We start from the raw sequence: 21978 nt of genomic DNA, 5'->3' as shown, positions 1-21978 counted from the left end.
TGTTTAAATAATACCATGGAACAATCATTATATTTCTGCGTTATTTGCATATCTTCGTGGTAATTTTTCTTCATTGTTTTTTTATCTATCTGCAAATATCGCCTTATTTTTAAACGATATTACACATTAATTATTGAAGTTTTTCTCAAAGCAGAGTGAGAACTTTTGAATTATTACACGTTTTAAAAATTATTTCAAATTTTTTTTCTAATAGCATATTCGATTGACTGACTGCATTTCTTTTCACACACACACATATATATATATATATATATATATATATATATATATATATATATATATACATACATACATATATATGTACGTATATATATATATATATTTTAATGCATTTGCTTCCTTAATATAAATTCGTGAACTTGACAATGCACAATAAAAACTAATATTGTATATGGCTTGACTCTGATAAAAGAATAATTATTTATAGATTTTACGTGTACATATGGTCAAAAAGGATTAACAATTATGTTACATACGCGTGACACTACATTATGTGAACTATTTTATTTTATTTTTTTTTTATAATTAAATTGAAAATATATATATATATATATATATATATATATATATATTATAAAGATATTTACCACTTCCAAAGCAATGCGCTTTTAAGTATACAATTACTTCGGGAGTATTTCTCAATACCCCCTACTAATCCAGTTTTTGTTATCTTTAAAAATACTAAATAATATTTTATTATTATTATTATTATTATTATTATTGTTATTATTACTACTATTATAACTTTGCTGATATGATAAAACACATAAAAAGCTAATGCACTGACAATATTGATTATTCTTGTTTGAAGAAAAAAAAAAAAAAGAAGAAAAGAAAAAAATATACATATACGTGCATTATATTAATAAAACATAGCTTTGTTAATAACATAATAGCAAATTTTGGTTAGCTTAATCATTTGAAATTACATTTCTCTTAATGCATTATTAAGCTTTCATATATATGTAAATTTTTAATAGTATGTAAGCTTTTGATAATCAAACACATGCAAATATTGTATACCTTTTTTGTTTTGTTTTTCTTTCTTTTTTGTTTTTTTTTCTTTCCCCCATATAAAATTCTTATATTTTCTGACATGGAAGTGTTTGAATCATTACACAATTGATATGGGTTATTTTATAACTTATCACAATTTATATATTCAATTAATCAAACCACAATCATATTAAGTATTTTCTAGTGTTGCAAGATACTCGAAAGTAAATATATATATATATACTTTAGTAATTATGTATAACTATTTGGAAGTTGAATTTACACATATAGACCCAAGTGCCATGTTAAGGAAGCTTAAATTGTATTATTTTTTTTGCGGAACACAAACGCTAAATCAGTATACAGAAATGTGTATACAATCTTCCGATGAAAATATCATTTACGCGTGAATTCTTTGTATGCTCAGTTGCATAATAATATATATTTTGTTTGTTTGTTTTTTTTCTTTTTTAAGAGTATTATATTCTTCTCACAATACTAATCAAATTTTACATCGAACCCAATTTTCTATTGAGGTAGTGCAAGCTTTTAGTGAGACGTAAATATTTATCTCGTATTTTCAGTCGTCTATGTCTAATTCAAACGAAAGTAAATATGCTGTTTCAAAAGAGAATTACAAAATAATTTATGTTCTTAGTTTTTTTTTTCAGCCTATAATTAATTAATTAGCATTCGAAGATATTTTAGTTCAAATAATAAAAAATGTATTTTTTACTTTTCTTAGAGAATATAACTTTTGGATTTTTCATATATAATGTTAAATTATATTAATTTTTTCATACCATTTTTTGCAGTCATAAATAATTACTTGTACAATAGTTAATTACATTAGAAAGGTTAATTTCTGCAGAAGTTTGTAGTTTTGTTACCTTAAAATTTCTATATGGATTAATCGATAAATAAATATTATTGTTTTTAAATACAGTATAAGGTAATATTTATCTTCTTGTATTATGCATAAATATATGTACCCACATAACAATCCCAGGTGATATTTAGTTAGTAGAATGAAAAGGATTCGATAAAGAATTATGTATTGCATAATATAACTTAATGGATTCTAGCACATTTTTAGTAGCTTAGTAAAATCATCAGCCATAATGCATGTTAATTATGCATTGCACAAAATATATCGTAATCATTTAGTAAATTAGTATAATATAGCATACTTGTCTCTTGCTCAAGTTTATTCAAAATTGCGCACCGAAATAAACAGCGTGTGCTATTAATATTTTTTAATATGCTTTCTTTTTTTTAATCGAAGAAGATTTTTGTAAATACGTAGTATTATAATGGAAAAAATCATACGAGTTTGCTAAATGAATTTTTAAAGAAATCTAAATAAGATGTTTTTGTATTTCCCACAATATAGAAAATACAGTTCCATTCTATTTACTCTTACAAAACTTTTATTGGTTTTATAGCAAAATCGTGGACACAGGTGCAGGATATGCAGCTAGTGCGGGTAAGGTGACGAATAAACTGGGACAAAAGGGGTAACGTTGCTTTGTGTTGCGAATGATTTGACAAAGCTGAGATCAGTTGTCCATTGCGTATCTCCGGGTCCATTCTTTGGCATTACGTATCGCTTCACTTTCATTAACTTTCCAAAGTTCAGCTACATCATTTGCCAAAGGATCATCTGGATTTGGTGCACTCAAAAGTGCTTGTATAGACAGAAGAACCGTTCTAATTTGTAAAGCAGGGCTCCACTTATCCTTTAAGATGTCTAGACAAATTCTGCCTAATCTAAAGTCAAATGTAAATTAATATATTATTTATCATGCATCAAAGAAACTTTTTCTTTTTCAAGGATTTCTTTTCATCTGCATAATATCTTACATCCAAATGAATTTATATATATATATATATAAATACAACTTTTTTAAAGCCAACGTATAAAAGCAAATCTTGATAAAACTAAAATGTAAAACGATATAAATTGATATACTTACCTATCGATATTTGGATGATAAATTTTGGTTATAAATCTCACTTTAGGGGCAGACATTGGATAATCTTCTGGTAGGAACAACTCGAGTTTAAATAAACCACCTTCAAACGGCGAGTCTTCAGGTCCCGTTACAATGACATGAAAATATCTAGCGTTTGTGTCATCTGGAACGGCGCTTATACCAGGAACAGGTTCTTGCATTAATCTTTGAGTCTCTTTGATAATTCTTCGTGGTAATGCAGCCATATTTTACAAAATTCTATGAGATAATAAACAAAAGATATTTTAAACCTTTCTTATAACAAAAAATATTAGAGTCGATGAGATCTTTAAATCTTGACGATACTACTAACATCGAATAATTGAAATAGAGAGAAACCAAATATAACTTGTGCAAGATAACTAATTTTTTTATCTAGACCATAGATCTATGGAATATAATAAATAATCATTATACGAATACCCAACAGAGGAGAACAAGCACGAGTAAGAGTCGGAACTGATTATTTAACAATCACCTTGACTACAAGGAACGGTCGATGATTATATAAAAAATAGAAAAGAGAGAAATCAAATAATTCCTATGATTATAAGGATTCATCGTCACGCGTTTCAACACGTAAATCGATATACTTTTGGCGAAAGTGTCATTGTTGAGAGAGAATAACGATGAGAATAAAGCAGCACATTGACAGCTTGTCACGTTGAACGCGTATGCATGGTTACACGGGAAACGCGTTTCATCCGGCTGTCTACGAACTGACAAAGAAAAAAGACCGAGAGAGAGAGAGAAAGAGAGAGAGAGAGAAAACTAGAGAAAGAGACAGAGAGAGAGAGAGAGAGAGAAAGAGAGAGAAAAAGAAGAGAGAAAACATTGAAAAGTCGGTACCGTCGTGTACCTTTTGTGGATCAACGTTCGAAAAGAGAGAGAGAGAGAGAGAGAGAGAGAGAAAGAAAAAAAAGAAGTATTATTCTTATTCGAGAGAAGAAAAAAAAATAAACTCGTGACAAAGGATATTACTCGAAATATTTATCCTAGTCGATATACGATATTTTTTTTTTTCTTTTCAAGTTGTCGAAGGATAATAATAAAGCTCTATAATAAACAAAGAGTGGAAAGAGAGACGTATTGGGCACACATTGTATTACTCTCCTTTCGTCGCGAGAGTAATCGTATATATGTACGTGCGAAAAGTTTTAATCTCAAGGGACGACGACGACAGCGGCGACAGCTACGACGACGATGACGACGACGACGACGACGACGACGACAACGAACTTAAAGGGTTGCGGAGAGAGACGAATCACAATAGTATCGAGTCATACGTACGATCCTTATTTTCCGTAAATATATACGCGTCGGTCCTGCAAATCTGGCAGTTTCGTTCGCCTCCTCCCGGTCTCTGTTCTTCTTCTTCTTCTTTTTCTTCTTTTTCTTCTTCTTCTTCTTCCTCTTCTTCCTCCTCCTCCTCCTCCACCTCTTCTTCTTCTTCTATTACTTCTTCTTCTTCTTCTTCTTCTTTTCTTCTAGAAGACTCTCTTTAAAATGAGATATTTTATCTCTTTCTCTCTCTCTCTCTCTCTCCCTCTCTTATTTCTTTACGATTAAGATTTATAACTTTGTTCTCTTCGTTTCTTCTATCGATGAGAGATTTTATTTTCCCGTCGTGACGTCGGCTTCCCGGCCGACCGAAAAATCGGCTTCGGTCTTTTTACCAGCCGTGCGTGCGTGTATAACCAACCCCCCGCGATATACCGTGGTTATGCCTCGATGAAGCGTTGCTAATCAGGGAAACCAAATTCATTCTACGGCGGAGCTTGGACTCTTCATGTTACATCCCTGCCGTCGATAGGAGCGCCACTAGCGTCGGATATCGTCGCGCCGTCTACAGTGCCGATTAGGAACTAAGCTTGTATTTTCTCTCTTTCTCTCTCTCCTTCCCTCTTCCTCTTTCTCTCTCTTTCTTGCGCGCGCTTACTCTATCAGTCACTCATTCTTTCTCTTTCTCTTCCTCCTTCTTTTTCTCTTTCTCTTTCTCTTTCTCTTTCTCTTTCTCTTTCTCTCTTTCTTCGCGAACGCGCGTGAATCGTTTCAAGAAAATATTCGAGTAGCGCGACGAGTAGAAAATTTTTCAATGCGCAATACATTCAAGTGCTAATTACACTTTCAAATTTACTTATTATCGCTGGTACAAAAAACGCGAAATATGTCTGGTATTTCGTACCTCGTAACAGAGAAGTTCATTTATTCGGTTTACTACATGAAACGAGAGTATTTTATACTTCATATTGATTATAACATTACGTTACGAAAAAATAAGTTTGGTTTTTAGATGTATATATATATATATATATATGATATATGTATATATATATGTGTGTGTAGCATATAATTTTCTACTTCTCGATAGTTTTCTGTTCTTTTTTCTTATTTTATTATAATTATTTTTTTTTTCTGTTATAGTATCAAGAACAGATGGCGTTAGGTTTTGATGCGAATGGATAGAGTTTGTCCGAAGAACAATAGAGGCATCATAGTTAGTGGTAGAAGCAAAAACAGTCATGAAGTTTATCATGGAGATTGTTTGTTTGAATATGTGACGTGATATATACAATAACGTTGCACAGTATTGTCAGAATGACGTTCATGTTCTATCCTTGCAAAAGAGTACTTTAAACCCGATGTCATTAAAAAGAATACACTTTTGTTTACTACGCAGGTGGGTCACTATGTATTCTTGTGTAAATATTATCCGTTTCGAGATTGACAAGTGGAAGATTTTGTGAAACGAAAAATTTTCATTTTTTTGATTAAAACTGATGATATTTTAAGATATTATTTTTTTGTTAATCCATTATAAGCGTATTTGTTTAGATAATAATATATCACATTCGTTTATCGAGATGATACATTGGATTATTGTTAATATTTACATAAGGTAACCTCATCGATTGACGATTGACTTTTCTCTTTATAGAAAAAAAATGTTGGCAACATATTCGTGAATAAATTTTTATTTAATTTATCTTCAAGATTATAAAAGCATCGAATATTATAATTTAATTTGTTTGACAAAAATTTATCATAAATTCTTTGTTAATTATTTTATATTTTCACACAATATTTGTTTTATTTATTTGTAGATAAATTAGATTAAAAATGGCTGATGTCAGATTGCTTATACAAGAAGAAGGTCGTGCAGCAAGAAATCTAATTGCTTTTAATGTACCAGTTGGTACAAATAATACAGAGAAAGTAACAAGGAAACCACCTAGTGTACCAAGAGTGGTTCAATCTGGATCTATGAAGAGAACTATGAAACCAGCCTCCAGAGTGAGATCGGCTTCCACTGGTCGAGACAAAAAGTCTGGTACGTCGTTTGTACTTATTTAATTTTGGCCTTAGTGTAAAAATTTTTTTTCTTTCAGAATTACAAGCTCGATATTGGGCTTTTCTATTTGGAAATTTACAAAGAGCGGTAGACGGTATATATCAAACGTGCGAAGAAGATGAAAATATTTCTGAATGCAAGGAAGTAATTTTAGTGTTGGAAAATTATACAAAAGACTTCCATAATTTAATAGAATGGTTCAAAGTTAAATGGGCGTATGAAAATTCTCCACCACCATTAAGGCGTACGCCTTTGGCTTGGGAAGTAAGGAAGACTTCCCCTTGTCGTATTTGGAATTCAACTATAATTCCAAAATCGACTAGCCCTTTACAAAGGATAAGTCCGCCAGAATCCACATGCAGAAGTCCTATCGATCAAGTTATTTCAGAGATAAAACCCATGGTTACAGACAATAAAATAAATCATATAAAAGAGGAATCGTTACATAAAATAATAAAGGATAATAAGAATAACGTCTCTAAAAACAATTCGACAAATATTAAAGAAAAAAGGAAGAATGTGATAGAGAGAGGTATGAATCAATCGTCCAACAAAGAAAGATGCATAGCATCCAAAACTATTAATAAAGCTCTTGTAAAACCTGCAACAAATGCAAAAGCTAATGGAAATAGTTTAATAGATAATAAAGCAACAAGCGAAGATGCATGTGATTCTAAAAATAAGGCAGATACAAGAAACATTGCAAAACAAAGTAAAAATTCATCACAAAATGTAAGTACTTTGAAAACATCGGATTCGAATTTAGCGATTGAGAAACAAACTTGTATTAATAATAAAAATGTGAAATCAAGTATCTATCAAAACGTGGAATCGATGGATAAGACGATTAAGGAGAATGAAACAAATGGTAAGCTTAGCGATCGAAGTAAATCAGAGATTACATTGATACCTAATAAAAAGAACACAGAATTGAGAAAAAATGATATTAATACCAAAGGTACTAAACAGAATATAGACAATAACGAAAGTAAAATCATTATAGAAAATGTAAACGTGGATAATAAGATGATACAAGTTAACAATAAATTGCAAACACAAAATATCGATACGACGGTAGCCTCAAAAAACGCAAAAAATACGATAGAATCGAATAAAATAAAGCAGAAAACAAATAAGCAATGTATAAATGCTGACAAAATAGATAATAAATTAATTACAAAATATTCGAACAAAGAAGCGCATAATACGAACCAAGCTGCATATTCAACGGTATCATCGCGTAGACGATCTAATGAACAAACAACAAATTTATCAGAAACACCTAAATTCACCAGAAGTAAAACAACTTTGAGCGACAGAACCGTATCATCTGCAAATAAAGCCAGACCAGGAACATCTGTTATAATCAGACGTCGACCTCAACAATTGGAGAGGAAGGTACTTGTAACGTGTATATTTATATTTTTTATTCAAATGAATGTGTGTGTGTGTGTGTGTACGAAACGAATACAAATCTTAAAATTTTTTTCCTATATTTGTTTCTTTCATAGGGCAATGAGAGTTTGTCGAAGAAAACTCAAGATAACGATATAAACGGTTCGGTAGAAGTATTAACGAAACAAACGAGTAACGTTAAACCTAAAGACGAAGGTGATGGCTGGCAAACGGTTCGAAGTCGTTATAGAAGAGGGAGTACTCACAATTTAAATATGTCGACACGTTTTCATAAACCAAGTACAGCTACATCCTTGCCAGCTTTATCCATAGAAAGTCCTTCCGAACGAAATAAGAAGAATTGTTTTACACCCGATGGGAATAAACAAAAGAAAAAGTGTGTGGTAGGGAAAGCTGGGAAAAATATAAACAACGAGGTGGAGAAAGTCAAAGGAGAATCTGTTTTAAATGGTAACAAAGTTAAAACCGCTTGGGATAGCAACGTCAAGAAGACTCCTGCATTGTCGATAAACGATACCAATTCTACATCGATGATCGCAGCAATTTTCAAAAGCGATGCTGAGTTACTTGAAAAACGTATACAACAGTTCATGGCCGCTCAAGCTGAAAGAGAACGGATCATTTTAGAAGAGGAAAGGAAGACCGAAGAAGCGGATTCTCAAAGATCCCAACAATTGTCGGACGAGGAAGCTTCTTTGCAAAGGCAAATTTTAGAATTAGAATCTACCGATATCGACATTGACACTGAAACCGATGAAACCGATGGAGAAATGGTTCTTGAGATAGAGGACGAGCAATCGGTAGTAATCGATGCTGTCTCCGACGATATCAGTTTAGAAGATAGGTACGAACGAAACAAAAACATATCTCGATAATTTCGTTTATTTATATTTCATACATCCGTGTTTATCGACGTTGTTTTTACAGATACGAAAATATGTTGGAAGGTATGTCATGGGCAGAACGAGTCGATGTTCTTGCGCAGTTACAAGCACTCGTTGCACGTCATCCTGGACGAGCTCTCGAGCTACATCAAAAGTTATCCTCACCGTCTAGAAAACGATCCTTGCCCGAAACTTTACGTAGATATCAAGCGAAACAGGCATGTGCTCAACACAAACGTCAAAAATTATTGATGGAAAAGTCGCAAAGATTGAGGGAATTATTGAACAAGGTCGAGGATGTGAAGAGTGCAAAAAATCAATTGATAGAAGACAAGAGAATCAGAATGGAGATGAAACTTAAGAGAGCGGAGGAAAATAGAACGCAGCATTTATTGGAGATAGTAAGGAAAGCTCACGATGAGGATTCGAAGTTAAAAGAAATCGCTTTTATCAATGAACTCGAAGCACAAAACAAACGACATGATTTTATGGCGTTGTGTCAGGAACAAGAGGAAAGATTGCAGGTATTTAATGTCGGAATAAACGATAAACATTTTCGAACGATGAAGAAATTGATATTGACGTTTGTAATTTAACGCAACAGGGTATACAAGAGGAACGTCAAAGACGTCAGGAAGAGAAAGCTGCGAAAGAAGCTGCCGCTGAGGAACGTAGAAGAGCTTTGGAAGCTGAGAGACAATTGCGTATACAAAAGATGAAACAAGCTAGACGTGAACGAGAAGAGAGAGTTGGTAAAATGCAACTTGAAAGAGTGAAAGAACGTCAAGTAAATAAATAAGAAATATTTGTCCGATCAAAAAGAAATTTCTTTATTTTCCTATAGAGTCGATTTAGCTAATTATATGTTAAATATTTAGGAACTAGCAAGAGAAAAAGCTAGAGATCGGGAAGAAAGATTGTCGGCACTTCACGCGGCTCAGTTAGCTAATCAAGAGGAATTACAAAAAAAGATAGCTCACAAGCAGCAAGAATCAGCTAGACGGCACGTTGAAAATATAGAACATATTCGTCAAAGAGCCGTCGAGTCCTCTATTTTAAGATCGGAAGAAGTTCCACCCACTCTCAAATCTTATCCTATTCAAAAGCAATGTTCACTCTGCGGTACACACGTAAGTTCTATCCGATGTTTCATTTGAAATCTACAAGATATGTACATATTTAGAAATAGGGGAAAGTTAATTTCTTTTCCTTTTTTTATTTATTTATTTATTCTTTTATTCTTTGTTGTCTCATTACTTATACCCAGATTACGAACGAGGTATATCTCCTGAGTCATTTGAAAGGGAAAACTCATCTCGAAGCTGTACGTAACGCACACGATGGTAGAGAACCATCGAGAGACGAACTTCAACGATTCAATATAGCTCAAATACGTGACGTTTCGACGCCAACATCCAATAGTACTAGCTCGAACGTCGTTAATAAAGCGTTGAAGGAAAAACAAAAGGCATTGAAACGTCGTTGTAGGAAAATAAAACAACGTATTACTTCTCGCGGTCATGAATGGGAAAACGCACAGAAAAACGAGAGTCTTCCTTTGGTTGTCCTCGAGTCTACGAACAAAGTAAAGTTTCGACGGAATTTAAAGGAATTGGATAGATTGTATAATTATTTGAAAAGCGCTGGCTCCAGTATCGCCGTTGCTACTTTGGAACGTTGTTTCGGTGAAATTGCTAGAGCTTTGTCGAAATCGGTAAGTTATATATATATAGAGAGAGAGAGAGAAAGAAAAAAAAAAGCCAGATTATTTTACTATCATTACTACTACTAATAATAATAAATTATTCGATTCAATCATTTTAGTGTCCTTTTGATCAAGACGTGTTAAGGTCCTTAAACGGATTCGACATTTTTACAAATCTATTAAGTTTAAGCTTAAACGTTCAAAATTCGTCGCACTGCTTACCTAATAAGTAAGTTTAAACCCGACTGATAATTTTTGTTATCTTTCATTTTTTCCCCAAAGTTCAAGTTCAAGAGCAAATTATCGTAATATAACGTCTGTCTATCTCTTAGGAGCATAATCTCGCTGTGCAAAGTGTACAAGTCTGGTATAAGCGGGAATGCAAACAACATCGAAGTGATTCTATCGAGCAACAAGGTTCTCGTGATTTTGGATCTTCTTTTACAACGTTTAGAGGTAAGTTAAGGAAAAAGAAAGAAAGTAAAAAAAAAAAAAAAGAATAAAAAAAAAGAATAAAAAAAAAGAAAAGAAAAGATAAAGAAGAAAAAAAAAAGAAAGAGGATAGAATAAAAATAGCAAAAAAAGAATTCTTCATACAGTAAAAAGGATAGTAAAAGCGTATTTTCACAGACGGCTCTTCTCAATTAACTTTCCAACGATAAATATAAAAATGTTGAAAAGTTAATAGTCAGAACGTTTTAACTGATTTCATCGCTTATTTCTTCTCTCTCTCTCTCTCTCTCTGTTTCTCTCTATCTCTCCATCTCTATCTCTATCTCTATCTCTATCTCTATGTCTATCCATCTTTCTCTCTCTTTTTCGTTACTACATCTGTTTACATGCATCTTTTTCCACAAGAAGGCAACATCAAATCGATGTTTCGCGAGTCAAGGGGTAGAAAGGAGCACTTTTTAAGAAGCACCATTCACGCGTATGTCATCGTACCTTTTCACCATTGAAAGCCCGACCTCGTTTACGACCGGCACCTATATTTTCTTTTACTGAGATTTTATGTTCTCCAACGGAAAAAGAGAAAAAAAAAGAGGGAGAGGGAGAGAGGTAGAGAGGTAGAAGGAGAGAGAATAAAAAGCTCAACGACGGCTTCTATTTCGATCTCTTTACGAACTCGCACTTTTCTTCGAGTAGTTTTAAAGTACCTCACCACTTAACGAGTGATTGATTTGTTCTTTCAATTTTATTTTCTCTCTCTCTCTCTCTCTCTCTCTCCCTCTCTTTCTCTTTCTTTCTTCCTTTCTCTCTCTCTTTATCTATTTATCTTTCTTCCTTTTTGATTATTTTAAAACGACGAATTTGATTACATATTATTGATATACATTTTTTAATTTGCATATTTTAATACTTTTACGATATATATATATTTTTTAAATAGAATACTTTCTTTACTTTTGATTATTTCGAAACGTCAACTTCGATTACATATTATTGACATCATATTTTTCAATAGAATTTTCTTTATTTCCGATTATATTGAAATGTCAACTTTGATTACGCATTAGTGATATCAGATTTTTTAAATAATATTTACACAAGGAAATTCACGTTAATCAAAATACGACGCTAATCTTCGTTACGATCATAGCTCAACTAAAGGATTATAAATACCACTGAGAGAAAGACAGAAAGAGAGAGAGAGAGAGAGAGAGAGAGAGAGAGAGAGAGAGAGAGAGAAACACGAGTGCACACGACGTTGTTTTCTTTCTTTCTTTCTTTATTTATTTTCTCTAAAGCAAGATGAACGCCGTGGATTATTTTTCCGGTTTTTATGTTACTTTTTTCTTTTTTTCTTTTTTTTTTTATTATTCTTTTTTTTTTCTTCTCATCGGATCGCCTTTCGACGACGCAGGACGTAAAACGACCGCCTCACCTTGTCATCCTGTCTGTCCTGTCCGACCTGTCAAAATAAGGATTAAGTGGCTGCGAGGCGATTTTACGACTCGTGTACCTAATGATATATTCTTGACTTGATCGAAGATAGTTTTTCTTTTATTTATGAGATGAAAATTTTCTTATCTATGTACATAGAATATTATTGACTGTCTTTCTCTCTCTTTCACTCTCTCAATCGAGATTATTTTAATATTAAACATTTTTGTTTTGTACCTATCATTAAATGATGGATTTGATATATTGGATATGTATATTTAAGGAATTTAAAAAGAAATTTGAAAACGTTTGCATATTACTAGAAAATTTTTAAACGTGTTCTTATCCGATTATAATACTATCATGATATATATATATATATGTGTGTGTGTGTGTTTTTGTCTTTAATTTTACGTTATTATATAATTATGACAAATCAAATAACTTCGTATTTGCATCTATACAATTTATATACAAAAATATACAAAAAGAAATAATTACGATACGTAAGAACGAAGCCGATGGAAAAGCTTTTAATACATAAACATTTGCATCGTTCTAACATAATAAATACAAATTTCTAATATCATACATTTCTCATAATTTCTTTAGAAACGACTAATTATTACAATCGATAAATCATTCATTTCTACATACACATGCTACATATATAAAAAAGAAAATAAAGGAAAGACATAAAGAAAGAAAGAATAAACAGAAAGAAGATAAATAATATTAAAAGAAAAAAAGAAAAGAAAAAAAGAAGAAAAATATCTAACGAGAAAAGACAAACAAAGAATACAAAAGATCCCATATCGAAAATATTCGAAGGAATGATATAAGGAAATCTCAACAGACTTTAACGTTTCTAACTCGTGAAACAATTCTACTACCATACTACCATCTCCTCCTCCTCCTCCTCCTCCTCCTCCTCTTCTACCTCCACCTCCTCCATTTCTCGAGCATGCGAGTTCTCTTCGATACGACTCCCTTTGTTCGATCGACCGGCAATCGTTCCGAACTGGCGCGATTTCAGTGGCTATACTTCACGCTCTGTAGAATATACACAACATACACATACACACACATATATATATCATACATAGTAAGAGAGAAAAAGAGAGAGAGAGAGAGAGAGAGAGAGACCTTCCGTTCTCCCTTAGAAACCCCTCTCACAGTCCTCCGACAGCAGCACCTCCTCCAACGCAATGCATTAGCGGCGAGAGAGAGCTTTTAGTGACGTCACGCACACATACACATATACATATACATACATACATATATATATATATATATATATACATACCACGCAACGTAGAAACTTAACGCGAGCGCGCGAAGCAGATCGCGTTATACGGTGAAAGGAGCGTGGCGGCTGCTGATGCTGCGTTAGCGACGAGAATGTGCGTGGGTACTTCTCTCTTTCTCTTTCTCTTCTTCTTCTTCTTCTTCTTCTTCTTGTTCTTGTTGTTCTTCTTCTTGTTTTTGTTCTCCTTCTTCTTCTTCTTGTTCTTTCTTCGTCTCCACTTCCATCAAGCTCAATTTTTCGAGAGGTCTGCCTAATCTTTTGTCTTGTCCTTCTTGTCCTTCTTGTCTATTCTTTCTCTCTCTCTCTCTCTCTCTCTCTCTCTCTCTCTCTCTCTCTCTCTCTCTCTCTCTCTCTCTCTCTCTCTTTTTCTCAATTTCTTTCTCGATCTCTTTCTCACACATTCGCTCATTCACAGTTTTGGTTTTATTATTTTTGTTAGTATTTATTATTTTTGTTACAATCGTTATCGTTATGTTTTATTAATATTATTATTATTGTTGATTTTTATTTACAGTTATATAGATTTATTATAATTACATTGTTTGATATTACAGATAGATTACTATGGATTACAGATATTACTATAGTTGTATTATAATGAATTACAAGATAGCGTAGATACGCTTATCTTATTTTTTATGGATATAAATATCTATGTTAACTTATTAATATACACGCATTAATATCTATGCAGTTTATTTATATATCTATACTAGCTTTTAGTAAATAGATAATATAGATATACTTATATTTATATCATAATATAATAATCCACGTTAGTATAGATGCATATACGAGATATCTATACTAACTATAATTTCAAGTATTCTTTCCGATGAATCAATCAGTATAATCATTTATGATTCTTATTGACGCTATCTATTTCAAATATTTATTACATCGATACTATATAGACGATACTCATAGTACTATCTATATAGTACTATCTATATATAATAACAAAAATTTGTTACTTTTTATCGAATATTTTCTTATCAATTAACGATTACTCTTATAATACCAATAATACCTTGACAAGATCGTAACAAGTCACACACACACATTTAAAAATTCATCGATAAAATTTTTAGATCATCGTTGATCTTAAAAATTTATATTTAGATCAATCTTTTATTTTCAAAATACATATGCATCGACAAAATTCAGGTACACACACAGCCACACACATTCACACGCGCGTAGATACAACTATCTCGAGCACATAATTACACGTTTGGGGAACGTGAAAAGCGTAATGGATTCTGTATAACAAAAATTCTTCCTTCTCGAGGACTTCCTCTCGTCCCTATGCACTCGAAGTCAGTTCGCGTCCATGTCCTTAAAGAGAAAGCGAAAAAGAGAGATATAGGATAGAGGACAGAAGAGAGAGAGAGAGAAAGAGAGAGAGAGAAAGAAAGAGATAGAGAATGGACGCACGCGACACACGCAGGGTGCCATTGTCGTCACTTCCATTCGAGCTCGCGTTTCGAGGACATAACGCTTGCTACGAATCTTTTGTCGTTGTTCCCCATTCTAGAAGCAATTTTAAGGACGAGCTTCCGCTTTCTTTTCTCGATAAAGAGAGTTCATATCGAACCTCTCTCTCTCTTTCTCTTTCTCTCTCATTCTCTCGTACTTTTTCTCTCTTTCATAGATCAATAAAATATCTTATGTATAACGCATCTATGTGTATATATATATATATATATATATATATATATATATATATGTACTTGTAGACGAAACAATTCGATTCTCAGCTTCAGCTGAGATGATAAAAGAGATGAATATATATATGTGTGTGTGTATATATATATACACACACACACATACACTTTTTCGTTTTTTTTTTATTTTTTTGTAAGGGTAAGGGGAAGAAGAGAGAGAGAGAGAGAGAGAGAGAGAGAGAGAGAGAGAGAGAGAGAGAAAGAGAGAGAGAATATCACTATCCTTTTTCTTCCAACTCGTAAAAAGTCCCGATAAACTTGTCTGCATCGAATTCGAACGGGCGTAGGTCCTTTCGGTTCTTTATAGTATTTATATACGAACATTTGACTTTATCTTTATTGCTGTTCGACATGGACCGTGTGCAACTTTTGATTATCGTTCGCGCGTTACGTTACTTCCTTCGCGAAATGCTCACCGACTGGATCGCCCTTTCGACTTACTCGGACTCTTCCAATATGTAGGGAAAAGAAATCGTTTTTGTAAGATAGATAGATAGAAAGAGAAAGGAAAGAGAGAGAAAGAGAGAAAGAGAAAGAAAGAGAAATGGAAATTGGCCGAAGCTATACTATTATTAAGTCGACCTAGGAAAAATGATGGCGAGCGTGGTCCATTACACAGGAAGACTTATATGGATTTTTTTTCATTGACTTTACACTAGGGTACGATCCATGATTTATATGTGTAAATAAATATATATATATATATGTATGTATACATGTACGTATGCGTGTATATATATATATATGTATACACTCTAAGAGTATATACTTTCGAATAATCTTCTTTTTTTCTTTTCATACATAACACTACTTACGTCCTAGTGAGAACAAATTTGCAAAATTTATCTCGTATAAATCTCATGTTTCTCAATTTGTTTTTAGTCCCTTTGTTTTTAGTCGCTTTCCCTTCTCGATTCTATCCAAGTTTCCTACCCCCGCCGTTTTTTGCATCTGTTTTTTGTATCCTTTCGTTTTCCTTTGTTTTCTCTTTTTTTTTTCTTTTATTTCTATTTTTTTACTTTATAATTTTGCCTTTTGTTTCTTCTTTTCCCCTTTCCTTTTCATTTTTTTTTCACTATTCGTCGAGATCGACGAAAGAAATCTTATATCTATTATACTTCTTCCTTCCTTCTTTCTTTCGTTATTATCGTCTCGTGAGAGAGAAAGAAAAAAAGAGACAGAGAGAGATTTTAAATATTCCCCTTCGTTGAAGTCATATCGTCAAGAAAAGAAAGAAAGAAAAAAAAAAGGGAAAAAAAAGATGGAAGAAAGAAGATAGAAAGAATTCTCGTCCTCGTACAGCTTCTTTATGCGATGTCTTAACCCCCTCCCCCTTCCTACAACCCTCCCACCACCTTCTCTCTCTCTCTCTCTCTCTCTTTCTCTTTTACTCTCTTATTCTCTTATTCTCTCTTTTTTCTCCATCTACTCGCGAGAATACGATTTGCATGCATTATGCGTGAATTTCCGAAAGTTCGGCCCGCCCGAGATTTGATTTCACGGTCTCCGAGAGAAGATCGGCAGTTCCTGGTAGTCATTTTACGTGGACTCAAGATGTGGGATTAAATTTGTCAAAGGCCCTGGTCAAACCGCTTTTTAATGTTTCCTTAGAGATTATTTCGCTACCTTTCGCGCATGCGATGGCTCGCTCGGTCTCTGACCCTTATCTCGTTCGTTTCTCTCTCTTTTCTTTTTTTTTTTACTTTTTTTTTTGAGAGAGAGAGAGAGAGAGAGAGAGAGAGAGAGAGAGAGAGACTCGCTCAACCAGAGACACAATGAATGGTGTTTCTATAAAATATAAGCTGGTGATACGTGCTTGATGTTTATTAAATGATCGTAATTAACTAAATTATTTTCTTAATAATAATTATGGAGAGAGAGAGAGAGAGAGAAAGAGATGTATTGTAGAAAATTTGAAAAAAAATTGTTCTCCTTTATATTCAAAAATTATTTGTCAATAAATATCTATCGAGACTAATCCAATCGGGCTTTATGGGATTTCATAAAATTTGAACCAATGATACCTTTATTACAATTATCTTGCATTATTAATAATCGTAATTAAGCATGTTATTTTATTAATTATTATGAAATAGAAAGATCATATTGTATAAAATTAAGAAAAAAAAAGTATATTTCCTATGAAATATTATTTGTCAATAATTTATGATTTAATATCGTTAAGTGTTCTTCTAGACGGTATCGAAACATTTTCTATTCTTCGTTTCTTTTCTTTTTTCTTTTCTTTTTTCTTTTCTTTTTCTGATTGATTCTTTTTTTTTTTTTATACTTTATTTTTCCTACATGGAACTACTTCTCGCTCAGAGTTTATCGAGACGAACGAATCGACGTCGAAGCTCTTAGCTCTTCCATATTTCAATCTCCGACATTCTTATCAATGTTCTCTTCGGCTTTCTTGCCCGTAATTTAGAAGCTCCTAAATCCTACGTATACGTTTCCTTCGGTACGATCGGTTCGGTCAAGCATGCCTCTGGCATTCATGACTCAACGTGCCAGGAATTTGCCTTCTCTCTTGCATCCGGGTGATCCGCATGGTACAGAGCAACATAAGACCACCCACCCGATCGGTGTCTCTCTGTGATCTCTGTAAATAGCAGTTAATTGAAAAAAAAATTCTAATATATTTATTTATATGTGTTATAGATATATATTATTGTTACTATGTATTCTATATATATATATATATACATATATATTATTGTTAATATGTATTCTAATATATATTATGTATTTTATATATATATATTGTTGTTATATTTCGTTAGATTCACATTAATCATACCAAATGTCAATTGTTGATAAAATTATTGATAAAATTTTTGAAATATTTTTTCTCTCGTTTATTTATTATTGTTTCTTTTTTATTTATTTATTAACTTTGCAGACTCTCACGGATTTGGACGATCACATACAGGCGCAGGAAACACTCGGTAATTCGACGGGAAATAGTATCGTTGCCTCTGGAATGGCACAGTTGTTCTGTAGTTTGATCCCCGAAGAGCCCTTCGAGAAGTCAACGTTACAAAGTCGAGTGCAGGATATTGCTGGGTGAGTAATTCAAATTTTATTCTAAATATTTATTATATTTTACATAAATACGTCGTCTCTTTAAACATTACGATATTCGATGTATGATACATCATAGTCTAATCGTCGACTTCATCGTAATAAGTAATAAATATGATCGATCACGATCTCTCGTGGCGACTAGTGGTTCCATTTTAAAAAATCAAAATAAATAAATAAATAAATAAATAGTAATAATAACAATCATAATAATAATAAAAGGAAAGAAAAAAGAATAGAAAAAAGTAAAAAAACAAAAAAATTCTTCAATCGAAATCGATGAATCAAAGTCGTCGCGCATTTTAATAAAAATTAAATTTGTTCGTGTGAATATCACGGCTCTAGGAGGTAGTGCTCGTCATTCGAGTTTATTATTTAACGACCGTGCCATTAAAATAATCGTTACCGTCAACGGTAGTAATGCGATTCCAATGGTTAACCTAATCGTACCGTAAAATTGCTCTTGCGTTTTATTTCTTACGTAGAGTTTGTAATGGACGCGACGCTATATCCACATAATTACCATGAGCATTAGACGCGATGAAATTGCAATCGTGTCTCGTCTACGATATAATAACACGCTGTTGTTGGAAGTAGTCGAGCATTTTGTTTTTTTTCCTGCTTTTTATTATTGTTTTTTTTGTTTTCGTGTTTTTTTAAGGTTTGATCGTAAATGGCCGCCGCCATCTCATAGAATAGAGTAGTATGTTCTAATCGCCTTTGAGTTCTTCTTTTTTATATTTTATATATATATATATATATATATATATATATATGTACGTATGTATGTATATGTACATATATTCTTATTATTTTTACATTATTATCTTCATTGTTTCTAAGAAAGCTGAGAGAGGTAGTACTGAGAGAAAGTGTGTGTGTGTGTGTGTGTGTGTGTGTGTGTGTGAGAGAGAGAGAGAAAGCGAAGTTCAATGAGGCGTGAAACGTCGGAAGCACTTTGAGAAGTCAAACAATTTGCGTTTAGTCATTTGAAAGATCCCGTCGCCATTTTTTAACCGCCCCGTCGCTAACTTCGAGTACTACTCGAGCTTTCCTATTTTTTTTCATTCTTTCATTTTCTTTTTTTTTTATCTTTTTTGCAACGACTCGTTTTGTCTTTGTATTTTTCTTTTTTTAATTATTTCTTCATTCTTCACTTTCTTTTTCTTTTTTCTCTTCTTTCTTCCTTTTTTTTTTTTTCTTTTTTAATTAGGATTCTCTCCCACCATTGTTATAACATTTTTATTAACGAACTTATTAACGTAGCTTAATCTCGGCTAATAAGCTTTTTTTCTTTTCTCTCTCTCTTTTTTTTTTTTTTCTTTACGCGCGGCCATTAAAAGAGAAATAACGATGTTTCGAAAGGGAGAAAAATCGCGCGGATTTCGATGTGTAAGTTTGTTATTTTCTTTTTCCTTTTTTCGTTTTCCTTTGCTTTTCTTTTTTTTTTCTTTCTTTCTTTTTTTTTAACTCTTGCTTCTCAACGTAACATTACGTAGGTATTGTATAGATGTACGAGTACAGGGTGGTCCAAAAGTTCTTCGATGTTTTTAAAAAAAACAATTTCTTTCTTTTTTCTTTTTTTTTTTTTGTCATAACGTTTCAGACTACGTTCTCTTTTCTTCTTTATCCTTTTTTATTCTTTTTCTCTGAGATTTGATAACTGCAAGCGTAGGATGTTTCTTCCATTTTTCTTTTTTTTTCTGAACAAAAACGTGGTTTAAAATTAATAGCGCAAGAGAATAATTGATTTGTAAAATCATTTGGAAACTTTTGGCCCACCCTATACATCGACACTTGCTCATGAAAATGTATTTCTATGGGAAACCAAATCTCTTTTCCGTGTGTACGTGTGTGTGTGTGTGTGTGTGTGTGTTTCTCGCGAAGGATAAATAGAATCGTATTTAAAAATGACTCGTCGACGAAATAAATGGGGATTAGTTCGGGTCTGTTTGCACAGCGAATGAGCTTGTACGGTACTCGCAAAGTCGACGAACTTAGTTCGTTTTATGCAGGGCTTTTCCTTCGAATGTTATTCCTCTTAAAAAGTCTGTCCTACCTTGTGCGATAAGATTTTCATTCCCGTTAAATTAATCTCGATCTATTATTTTACAATAATTTTTTTCCTCTTTCCTTTTTCTTTTTTTTCTTCTACGAAATTTACAAAAAGAAAGAAAGATTTTACCAACGAATTCACGGCGTATTTGTTTCCGTTCGTTTTAAAGATTTCATTTTATTTATATGCCTCGCGATTTTCTTGCTTTAAAGAAAGAAAGAGAAAAAGAAAAAAGAACAAAAAAGAAAAGGAACGAAACGGAATCGTTTGAAGAAGACAACGGTTGACGCGCTTTTCAAAGTTGACGGAGGACCACCCCCGATGAAAATAAAAAAATAAACCAAAATAACAAAAAGTAGAAAAAAAGAAAGTAGAAGTACACTGTCTTACCGATTGAACGAAGAACCTAATACTGCGAGAGTGAAAAACAGTGACGAAACGCAAACTGTGTTTTCCTTCGAATCTGTGTCTTCTCGAGATCCATACGATCGTTGCCGAGAAGACGAAATACACCTGGGTCAACTTCCTTCTCGTGGACCCCCCAAAACGTCGTTCGAACCCTTTGAGTTCATATTACTGTGTACTTAATATATATCCGCAAAGGTTCAAAGGACTTTGAAAATGTTTTCGTAGAGTTCCATAAACATTTATATATTTTTCGATTTTTATTTCGATCTTCAGCATATAATAAATATATATATACACACACATATATATATATATATATATGTATATAAAATAATGTGATATGGAGTTAAAAAAAAAATTTTTTTTTTATCGTATCTCAGTATCGAGTTCTCAGATTTTAATTCCGTCGAGTGGCGCCGCTGCTCGACAAGTGTAGCAACTAAAAAAAGAAAAAGAAAAAAGCACCGTAGAAGTCTCATCGCCAAGATTATTTATTAAAACGCATCGAATGAAATATGTAAGTGTATCCACGTTCCACATTTACATACACATATTAATCTCCTTAAAAATGTTTATCTTTCAACGAATAGTCAGAGATAATTTCAATAAAAAATCTTTTCGGAATATATGTAGAATAAAATGTTTTCATCGTCGACAAATAATCGTGTAATGGCGGTGGGACGTTTCAAGTGACTAAAAATTCGATTTTCTCGTTAATGAAAATTATTATGTATTTAGAGTAAAGGGTGGATAGGTAGATGGGTGATCGGTTTGGTGGAGTTATGAGGGAGGAAAAGGGGTGAACTATGATTTTTGAAAAATGATCTTACACGAGTACTTCGTACTAACTGGTGAAAGTGCAATTTTTGCCGATGGAACTTTAGTAACCTCGTACTTATATATTTATATAAGTACGAGGTTATATATATATATATATATATATATATATATATATATGTATGTATGTATGTATGATATGTATATATGGATAATGAATGACGAAGGTGCGATCGAAATTATCGTTGAGTTGCGTTGTAACGTTAACGTTAGTACAGCGCAACCAGGATTATTATGATTAATTTCCTGCCGATGTAAGAAAGGCCACGTCACGATTTTTA

The 21978-nt window shown here is 32.7% G+C and overlaps 2 protein-coding genes across 8 annotated transcripts in view; one reads left to right on the top strand and one right to left on the bottom strand.

The window, feature by feature from the left end:
• Nucleotides 1-2374: 2374 nt before the first annotated feature.
• On the bottom strand, nt 2375-4818 carry LOC127061904 (ubiquitin-conjugating enzyme E2 N). 2 transcript variants are annotated; one of them, XM_050989406.1, is made up of 3 exons: nt 4323-4818; nt 2994-3251; nt 2375-2787 (listed from the first exon to the last, which is right to left on the bottom strand). In XM_050989406.1, the coding sequence occupies exons 2-3, from the start codon at nt 3236-3238 to the stop codon at nt 2577-2579; spliced, it is 456 nt and encodes a 151-aa protein (XP_050845363.1). In that variant the 5' UTR covers nt 3239-3251; nt 4323-4818; the 3' UTR covers nt 2375-2576. The 2 variants fall into 2 exon arrangements, with proteins under 2 accessions (XP_050845363.1, XP_050845364.1); XM_050989407.1 differs by lacking the exon at nt 4323-4818 and adding an exon at nt 3511-3908.
• A 164-nt stretch (nt 4819-4982) lies between these two features.
• Nucleotides 4983-21978, top strand: part of LOC127061894 (S phase cyclin A-associated protein in the endoplasmic reticulum) — a 54015-nt gene continuing 37019 nt past the window's right edge. For 2 of the 6 annotated variants that reach the window (XM_050989375.1, XM_050989374.1), the window contains exons 1-12: nt 4985-5264; nt 5457-5712; nt 6137-6363; nt 6422-7782; nt 7896-8644; nt 8728-9208; nt 9289-9471; nt 9563-9814; nt 9952-10398; nt 10509-10618; nt 10722-10845; nt 18215-18378. In XM_050989375.1, coding sequence (XP_050845332.1) covers nt 6153-6363; nt 6422-7782; nt 7896-8644; nt 8728-9208; nt 9289-9471; nt 9563-9814; nt 9952-10398; nt 10509-10618; nt 10722-10845; nt 18215-18378 — 4082 coding nt within the window. In that variant the 5' untranslated portion in view covers nt 4985-5264; nt 5457-5712; nt 6137-6152. Of the gene's footprint in view, nt 5265-5403; nt 5713-6136; nt 6364-6421; nt 7783-7895; nt 8645-8727; nt 9209-9288; nt 9472-9562; nt 9815-9951; nt 10399-10508; nt 10619-10721; nt 10846-18214; nt 18379-21978 lie in introns of those variants that run through there. The other 4 variants (XM_050989373.1, XM_050989376.1, XM_050989369.1 and 1 more) reach the window with 4 other exon arrangements.

This window comes from Vespula vulgaris, chromosome 2, assembly GCF_905475345.1.
Source record: "Vespula vulgaris chromosome 2, iyVesVulg1.1, whole genome shotgun sequence".
NCBI lineage: Eukaryota > Metazoa > Arthropoda > Insecta > Hymenoptera > Vespidae > Vespula > Vespula vulgaris.
This window is presented reverse-complemented; position numbering and strand designations above follow the sequence as displayed.

Coding starts and splice junctions, on each gene's coding strand:
- LOC127061904 (XM_050989406.1), bottom strand. CDS start 3,238: ATGGCTGCATTACCACGAAGAATTATCAAAGAGACTCAAAGATTAATG. Junction 2,788..2,993: donor TATCATCCAAATATCGATAG/GTAAGTATATCA, acceptor ATTTGACTTTAG/ATTAGGCAGAATTTGTCTAG.